This window comes from Carettochelys insculpta, chromosome 21, assembly GCF_033958435.1.
Source record: "Carettochelys insculpta isolate YL-2023 chromosome 21, ASM3395843v1, whole genome shotgun sequence".
NCBI classification, from domain to species: Eukaryota; Metazoa; Chordata; order Testudines; family Carettochelyidae; genus Carettochelys; species Carettochelys insculpta.
The window spans coordinates 14,187,995-14,197,105 of NC_134157.1; the positions used below are offsets into that span (position 1 = coordinate 14,187,995).

The window sequence follows — 9,111 nt, forward strand, 5'->3', positions numbered from 1 at the left end:
TGTCACCCACATTTTAAGAACAGTGCACACACATTGATTTGTGCTGCTTAGAAAGTTGTTACTCCCATCTCCAGGCTTGACCTGCTTCAGCCCCAAAATCCACCTCTTCTCTCCAAATATTAACCCCCCATCCCCAGGCTTAACCCCTCTCAGCCTCAGACCACCTCCCCATCCTCAAGTTTAACGCCTCTCAGACCCAAACCACCCCCGCAACCTCTGCCCCTGACTCTTCCCAATCACCAGGATTAATTTGCATCGCTGCATGCAGCTCCTCCGCAGACGACACCTCCCCTCCCCACTGCTGTCCACTGCCTCCTCGGTGGAGCTGCACGTCTCTAGCAGAGGCAGGCTCGGCCATCCTTCCACCCAGCTCTCCTGCGCGCTTAGTGCTTCCCCTGTGTGCAGCATGGGCCACTCCCTGCCCTGCAGGCTTTCTCTTCCAGGGCTGCCTACTGCAGTGAACTGCTCAGGGGCTCCAGAGGTTGCCGCCACTTAAGCAAACAAACAAAAAAAAAAAACACATGAAATCTGAATTTAGTTTTTTTGTTTAAGTGGTGGCAGCTTCCAGAGCCTCAAGAGGAGTCAGCAGCAGCAGTGCTCGGAGCCACAAGTGGCTCTTTAAAGAGCCACAGGTTGCCAACCCTGTTCTAGACCATCCAAACTACCTGTCAGAGCATCTGTTTCCTATCTGCACACTTGTGAGTGTGCCTTCCAGCCTAGTTCTAAATGTGCCGTAGAAAGGGGCTTGTTTCATTTTCCCATGGAATGATAAATGTATTTAATCTTTACAGTCGTGCCCACCATAGGGATGGGATAGAATTCGGTATGATAGCTCATCCCTGCACAGGGTCTACCAGTAATATGCTTTAGACTCCAGAGATGAAATCCTTTTTTTACCTGCTTTTTTCACTTTATAGCGCTTAGGTGGCACTAAAATCTTATCTCACAGCAGTTAGCACTTACGTTTATTCCCTGTTCCACCTAGCAAATACGTAGTTTCAAACCTCGTGAAGTAGCAAGTGATCCACCCCACACCTTAGAGTTGATGGTAGATGCTGTCATGGCTACCCTTTCCTGGTAGCCCATAACAGTCAGCCCCAATCATTTTCTGCAGGGAAGTCTTGGAGAACTGTCTCTTGGAAGGTCCAATTTAAAAACCACACAGCTTTTATTTTTTGCACTTCATTGGATTCCACTCGATCTCAATGTTTGCATATCTCATGAGTGTCTGCACTGGATTCAGAGAGGAAATTCTTTTATCTAATCCACCTCTGTATTTTCCGTCTTCAAAGTGGGTTTGCAAATGTTAACAAGTTAATTTTCACCACCTTCATACAGCACATAGCTAATGTCAGCAATGCTAAAATTTCCAGTCTCTCTCTCAGGATCTAGAGTTAACTTCTCCTTGTCAGGACTGTAGCTATTCACATCCTCAATGAGAGTGCTTGTTAAGAAATTGAAGACTTAGGAAGTAGGCACTTCAAGGCTTGCATTCAGTTTTCTTCACAGACTTGGAAGTTAGAGACATAGGCAGCTTTGCAAATATTGTTCCAAGAGATTTGGTGTCCATTTTTTAAATAATAATAATGGAAATTAGGTGTCCAGATTCCTAAGTGGCATTGAAATCCTACCCTATTGGCTTAAACCAGTTTGTGCCCAAACTTTTCCTGTCACTCGCTGCCCCTCCTCTTCTCCCCCCACCCCCAAAAGAAATGGAATCTGTTTTCTCCCACTTTCCATTACAGCACCGTTGGCTCACCAGAGGAGCTTGGGCAGAAGGCGGAGCTGAAGGTAGAACTGTAGATGGCAGGGAGCTGTGAGAAGAGGTGGAGCTGTCTTAGGGATGGAGAGGCAATGAAGGCTGGTGTGGTGGGCAGAGTAGGAATGGTGCTGGGACTGAAGTGGGGCTGGGTGGGGCTTTTGCTGACCTCCCATGCCCTGCTACGTGTCCCCTGATGGTTCCTCCAAACACGCACCACAGTCTGGGGGCCACTGGCTTAAATTAACATTCAGTAAGGTGGTTCACCTCTGTCTCAGTTTTCCCTTTTGTAAAATAGGCGTAATGATACTAAGCTCCTTTGTGAAGCACTTTGACCTCTACTGAGGTGAGCTGTGGTGTTTTGTGACAACATAGACTTTGGAGCACAATTCTTCGCCAGTGGATGGATTCTGCTGCACAGTCTATAGCTGCAGAATTATGTGATGTGCAAAGCCTGGCATTACCATCATTTTATAGAGTAAGGGACAGAGACAGATAGAGAAGCTGAAATCCAGGAAAAGTCATTTGCCCAAGGCATTGGAGGTAGGATTTGTACTCCTCCTTTCAGTTTTGTCATCAGCCTTTTAAGACTGTGCTGCAAGCTCAGCCACGTGCTTAGTTTTCTCATTTCTCAGCAGCTCACATCGCTTTGAAGAAGTTCAGCAAGAAGTAGTTTGTTTCTTGAGACCTGCAAAATTCTTTGTCAAATCTTAAGATGACTAGAGATGGGGACAGGCCTTCATTACAACCACTTTAATGTCAGCTCCCTCCAAATTCTCACGCTCTCAGTGACTACATGAGAAAACCCCTGAGACTCTGGGAGAGGAGTGTGGTCAGAACCAGATTGACAGGTTAAGGTGTTAACAGGTGGCATCAACAGCTCTAGAAATGGAATGTAATACTGTTAAAAATAAGTCAATAGCAATGACTTGTAATTTTTCTGTTTTGTATTTTTAACTGAGTCCCTTTCAACAGCCATTTGCTTATAGTAGCAGCTGAAAAGTTGAGGCAGTTAAACCACAGATTTCTTTGTTGCTAATTTTACCTCAAGTTCCTTTCATAGCTAGTAGAGATGGTTGGTTTGATAAAGTCACAGCGCCTAGGGAGACTGAACAGTCGTAAAAACCTGTTGTCAACCGCTTCTTGTCGTCTTCCCTCTCTTAAAATACTACTAAGAGAAGCAATATAGCCAACACTTATTCACAATCCAGAGCAAAAGCCATCTGCAAACTAGCTACATCAAGAATCTTATTTGGTGCTGTAACTGGTTAGCAGGCTTAAGTGTTGAAACGCAAAGTCACTGAAGTGCTTGTCTGACTCTAATACCATATATGGAAACTACCTGCACAGACAACTGTCTCTTAAACAAAGAGAGCAAAGCAGAGAGGATTACTTTTCTTTATCAGGAGAATTGCATGCAGCATTTCTGCAAGGGCTGTCTCTTTCTGAGATGTATGTTTTGATGTTTCAAAGAATGTACTTACTCTTGATCTGGATGACTGGAGAAGTGGATTAATTCACTGTCGGTTCAGATGGAGCATCACAAATGAGTGAAACTTGCTGGGCCTCAGTCTACTGTCTACTTGACATTGTATCAACGTTGGGAAACAAGCACACTGTTTGACTCGACTGTCGCTGCTGTCTGTTACTCAGCATATTTAGAACTTTGTGATGAGAAACTTGAATAGCTCATGTGTACACTATTACCAACTTGAAAACATTATTTATATCTGTAGTATTAGCCCATTGTTTTCAAGCATAAATAGAACATACAAGATTATGAGAGGGAGTGATGCCAGCGAGACCCACGTTAGGTGGAATTATCATGGTATTTCATTGATGTGATAGTGGCAGCAGCGGTGGTGTTTTTGAAAAGGAAACATTTGCCTTTACAGTTCTTGGCTGGATGTGGTGAGTGGACAAGGGTAGATCTGGTTTCTATCTATAAAATGATAGTTGAGTGTTGTTTTCTGGCAGTATCTCCCAAAAGCTATAAAGTTAAAAATACAAAGGCTTAAAAATAAATTGTTGCAATAGGTAAAATGGAAGAAAAGTGTTAAAGGCAAGAAAAGGTTCAGGAAGGAAGCAGAATGATACATATTTTGTAATAAGGAGGAGAAAGAAAATAAGACTGGAGAAGGCTTTATGGGAGGGCCGAACAACCCGCTGTCCAGGGAATCAGGAGTCTGAGTTCCAAACCCTGGCTGTATCATACCCCTTTCCCTGTGCCATTGGGCAAACCATACACACAACCTTCTTGTCCCTGTCCCTTCTGTCCCCTCCCACCCCTGTAAGGTACAGGAATGATGCTGCACTTCTGAACTGGATGGATGAGAAGTGGTGGTAGTGGTCATTTATTATATGTCCCAGGAGGGCAAGAGTTGGGCTTTTGTGGCATGAAGATTCACCACAGTTGCTTTTCATATGCAGAGATGAACTTTTTCCCCAGTGCTCCCTTGTTTCCTCTGGAGAGCAGGTGGCTGTGGTACTCTAGGATTCTTAGTAACACCAAGTAATAAGCATCTCACGATGAGTGGGTATATAGTAAGAGTTCTGTGGGCTTCAAAGGGAGAGTGGCCGGGGGAGGCAGACGTATGGTCTTCCTTTATTGAGTGATGAAGTATACATGGGTGTTTTCTCTTTGATTTGCAGGTTTGGTGGCACCAGTAACAATACTGCATCATTTGGCACCCTGGCAAATCAAAATGCTCCTACGTTTGGGTCACTGTCCCAACAGACGCCTGGCTTTGGCACGCAAAGCAGTGGATTCCCTGGCTTTGGGTCGAGTGGAGGAGGTATGAGAAGCTGAAATATTCCCATCAGAGTGTGAGGTGGTGAGGAGATCTAGCATATCCCTCTGCCCTGTCCTCCTGAGCACTCAGCTATGACACTTGCTCCGATTTGCCTGTTGTTGACCAGTTGGCATTTACAAAGCTGGGAGTGGGAGGAGAATTGAGCAGCATATTTTTCCCATTCTGATCACAATGAATGCATGTTTTAATTTCCTGTTTGCTTTTACCCTGGAATTGAGAGAGTGAAGGCTGAAGAGGCATCAGGTGAACCTCTGCCCAGAAATCTTACCTGGCAGAATCCAAGAGAGCACAGCCAGCTTTGCTTGCAGCCAAGTGCACTGCTCACACAACATCTCTTGTTCTATGGAAATACTCACAATGGCTGCTCATGAAGTCCCAGGGCTCTGAACATTCTGATCTTGACTCTCACTGCTTCACTGTGTGGCCAAGGGCAAGTCACAGCCTCCATGTGCCTCACTTTTTACATGTGGGAATATTGATTCTTGCCCGCTTATCTCAGAAGGAGTTGGTGAGGAGTAAGGTTGCACAATACTTTAAGTGTGCAAAGCACTGTTCTCAATAGGACTCCTGGGCCAGAGTGGAACTAGAATACTGTGGGCCAGGTACCTGTGGAACTGTACTAATTTATATGGAGCTGAGGTCTTTAGAAGGCCCACAAAGCTGTTTGTCCTCTCTTTGCTCTTACTTAAACCAAACCAAGCTCCACTTTTAAAAAGACTGCCTTGTTTTTGTGGAGTTGCTAACAGCTGTTCTTACTACATGCAGTGGCTGCAAGTGAGATTGCTGAGGTACTCAGCAGTCAAGGGCTCTCGCTTGCAAAGTGAGGCAAACCATATTTTTTCCTGATGACAATTAGACATTCATTGTTTGCCCGTCCTTTCTCTGGCCTAACTAGGGAAGAGAGATCTATTGATGCAGTGGTTCCCAACCACGTGTGTGGGGCTCCCCAAAAGGATATGAGCTGGTATCATGAGATCTGCCAAAGAGGGTCAGCATAAGACTTGCTGGGGGCCAGGACAGAAAGCCGAACTCCCTCAGCATGGGGCAGAACCCCGAGACCTTGCATCCCACCCTCTGTGGCTAAAGCCTGAGTACTGTAGCTTCATGGGGTTCCCTGTAGCACGGGGCCCTGGGCAATTGCTATGCTTGCTACCCCCTCGTGCCAGCCCTGAAAAACAGTTATTGTGACACAGGTGAGCTGTGAACTTTTTAGCATATTGGGGATGGCGGGAGGCCCAGGAAGAAAAAGATGGAGAAATATGGGAGCATGACCCTACTATGTGTCACATCTATTCTTTATTCCTTTAATAATAATCCTTTAATCTTGCATTTCTTCTCAGGCTTTGGCTTTGGATCATCTAATTCGTAAGTACCCATTACTGTCCTGTGTCTGATTTCCATTAAATATGTTAATTAAAAAAAAAAAAAAAAGAAAGAAAGAAAAGAAAAGCTAGAATAGAAATGCCAGATAATAAATAAATGAAAGGAGGCTTTGGAAAGCGCACACAAATGCCAATCCTAGTTGAATTTTTAAGCAATAAAGGAAGATTCTTATTTAATTTTAATTCACTCTCATTTCTTCTCTTAATAGTATTGTACACAGCTCAGTTGATAGCAGCTTTCTTGATCGTGCCCTTTCCTATGTAGTTAACTTCAAATTTTCTTATGGGGAATTGTAAAGTATTTTTTCTTTCGATTGCAAAGTGCATGGTAGGGATGGGTAAATGGATCTCTGTAGTAGCTCTGGAAATATGGTGCAAAATACCAGGTCATCTTCCTGGTCTGAATAAAGGTTTATATTCTAGTGGTTTGAGTACTCCTTTGTTCCCCACTCTACTGTTGAGTTGCTGGGTTGCCTTAAGTGAGTAATTTAAGATGTATGCTTCTGTTTCTCCATCAATAGAATAAACATAAGCATATCTATTTAGCATGTGTGTTGAGGCAGTGGTGTTAAATCTCTCTCAGCTCCTCACCTGAAAGGTGGAAGAAGGCCAGTGCATTCTATTAGAGTTTTCAGTGGTACCTTGACTGGGAGGTTCTTGGCAGCTTTAGATATTTAATAGATTGCGGTGGGTGAAGAGGGACTCGAGCTTTCTCTTGTACATTGTGCTGCTGTTTCACAGATCCACCTCAGGGTTTAGTGGTTGGAGAAGCTGAGATGGGATGTCCATGAGCCCCTTCACCCGTTCTGTGGTCTGCCAAGCCAGAGCCGCTCTGATTGTGGACCCTCTTCGTGATCAAGCACCAGATCAGCTTTCCTTGGAAATGTCAATTATATTTCCTTTTTTAGAAGAAATCACCTGATGCTTATTTTTATGCAATAATTGTACTTGCTCTTTAATAAACTGTTTTATCTGCTTCGGTGTGATTTATGCGGAAGAGTTTTCCGAGCCATATCCAGAAAAAACAAATTTGCATTGTACCCTCTCCATGTGGATTGTCTGCGGATGCCTCTTGCCCATCCCACCTATGTAAGAGGGGGAGAAAGTCCTTGGTCTAAATGAGTGCAGCTTTCAAGTCTGTGGAAGCCAGGGTCTTTTTTTATGACATTGCTGGTATATTGGACCCATCAGGTGACAGGTGTGCATGCTCAGCTGACTGAAATTCCAAGAATTGTGGATCCAGGCTGAGCCTGGGGCTGAGCGGGAAAGTAAGATCAGGGGAGTGATGAGGTGAGTGCAACTCAAATACTGTTAGCAGTCGTGCTCAGCAGGGTGGTAAAGAGCAAGGGCTCTCTCCTTTTCATTGTTTGCAAAGTCTACTGTAAAAATTAGTACCATTAATAGGAAAGACTTTGAGCCTTTGTATTTAAAGTATATGATCCATCTAGAGGCACTAATGCACTTCATCTTGTTGCTTTGGGCACTACACAACCCGGCGAGAGGCTTTTCTTCATGATTCTCTGCTCCTGTCCGTACCGTTTGTGGATTTATCTCGTATGCGTGTACTTGAAAATATTTAGCCGATGTTTTTAAAGCTAGCTTGAAGGCATCCACAAAAACATTTTCTCTCTTTTAATGCATCTAACTTCCATGACAAACCCCCCAGGTGATGGAATGGATTTTCTCTGCACTGTGAAAGATACATTTGAAGAAGCAGCTTGATGCTAGTTTGATGTGTTGTTCTGTCCTGTTATTGTTAGTATAACATAGGGAATCTAATAGGAGATTTAGGAATTTGGAATATAGCAATGTTTCAAATTAGAAGCTTTCTAATCTTATTTTAAATAGATGTGCAAATGTGTAACAGGAAAATGTCCCCTTGGGAGGGAGTGCTATCTGGGAGCAAAGTAGCTTGTTGAAATGATATCTGTGGATATACATGCAGTGAGGAAGTTTTAGATTAGATGTGACGAAACACTTTCTCACTATAAGGATTGTTAAGTAATGGAATAGGCTTCTAAGGGAGGTTGTGAAATCACTGTTGGTGAAGGTTTTTAAGAGCAGTTTAGACAAACACCTGTCAAAGATGGGCCAAATGTAAATGGACCTGCCCTCAGCACAGCGGGCTGGACCAGTAGCCTCTTAAGGTCCCTTACAGCCATATATTTCTGTGGCTGGTGCTGACTTTTTTTTTTTTTTTTTTGTAAAACTGCATCCAGTTTACAGCTCTGTAGTTAAGGCACTATCTCATGTTAACAGTTCCCAGAAAAATTCCTGGTCTCAGGGTTCCTTGTTCCACTTGGCACATAGGCCTAGGAGTAGACCAGCTCTGATCCCAACTGTAGAAAGTGCTCCTCTTGTGTGTCTACAGTGACACCCTTTTGCCAACTAGGAGTGAAAATGAGTAAGTTTGGTTTAAAGGTACAGTCATAGAAACGCAGTTTGTAATTTTGTGTGTATAGGAAAGAGGAAGCTGCTGTTAGATTGTTATGCCGCTGTAAACACTACAGCTTTGCTCAGACCCTGCATTTTGTGACCCAGGCAAGGGGAAATAGCACCGTTTCAGCTCCTGTACTGCTAATGCAAAACCCAATTTAATAGGGACAGTTTCCAGGATTTTTTATAGAGAAAACTAATGCTGAAGTTCTAAAATAAATAAGGAGAAAGGGGTACAAAGGAGAGAACATAGAGCATTGCATACCTGTGTGTGCTTCTTGACTACACCCAATCTCACCCAGTCTAATTGTGCTGCTTCCATCCCCATGGTTTCCTTTTTACTTATAAATAGAAGCTGGTTTGGCCCAAGCTGTTGACCTTAAATTCTTTGCATTAATCCTCCATCACTGTGGCATGTGACACCTCCTAGCAAGGCCATATCAGCTGTGCTCCCCCAGATAGCTAACAAACCACTTGCTATGAAGCAGATTGGCTTGGTAAGAATGTGAGACTGGCATGTTAAACCATTTAGAGTTGCTTTTTTTAGAATGATGGCAGCAGTTCGGGGTCGCCCCTGCTCTTGCTCAATATCTGTAACTCCTTTTCCTCTGAAGAGCTGGGGCAAAAGGTCGGCTTCAGACTCCCTTTAAAAGAAACCCCCTGTAGTTTTATCCTGCTTGCAGCAGCCCTTCCATCTTTATGATCGTGTGCTGTGGTGGAA

General features: G+C 43.8%; 1 protein-coding gene across 2 annotated transcripts in view; it reads left to right on the forward strand.

Annotated features, from left to right (window-relative positions):
* The window catches only part of NUP214 (nucleoporin 214), a 74,669-nt gene extending 67,741 nt beyond the window's left edge, over positions 1-6,928 (forward strand). For both annotated transcript variants that reach the window (XM_075015497.1, XM_075015498.1), the window contains 3 exons: positions 4,412-4,554; positions 5,913-5,937; positions 6,696-6,928. In XM_075015497.1, the coding sequence (XP_074871598.1) occupies positions 4,412-4,554; positions 5,913-5,937; positions 6,696-6,729 (202 nt within the window). In that variant the 3' untranslated portion in view covers positions 6,730-6,928. The remainder of the gene's footprint in view (positions 1-4,411; positions 4,555-5,912; positions 5,938-6,695) is intronic.
* The last annotated feature ends 2,183 nt before the right edge of the window (positions 6,929-9,111 follow it).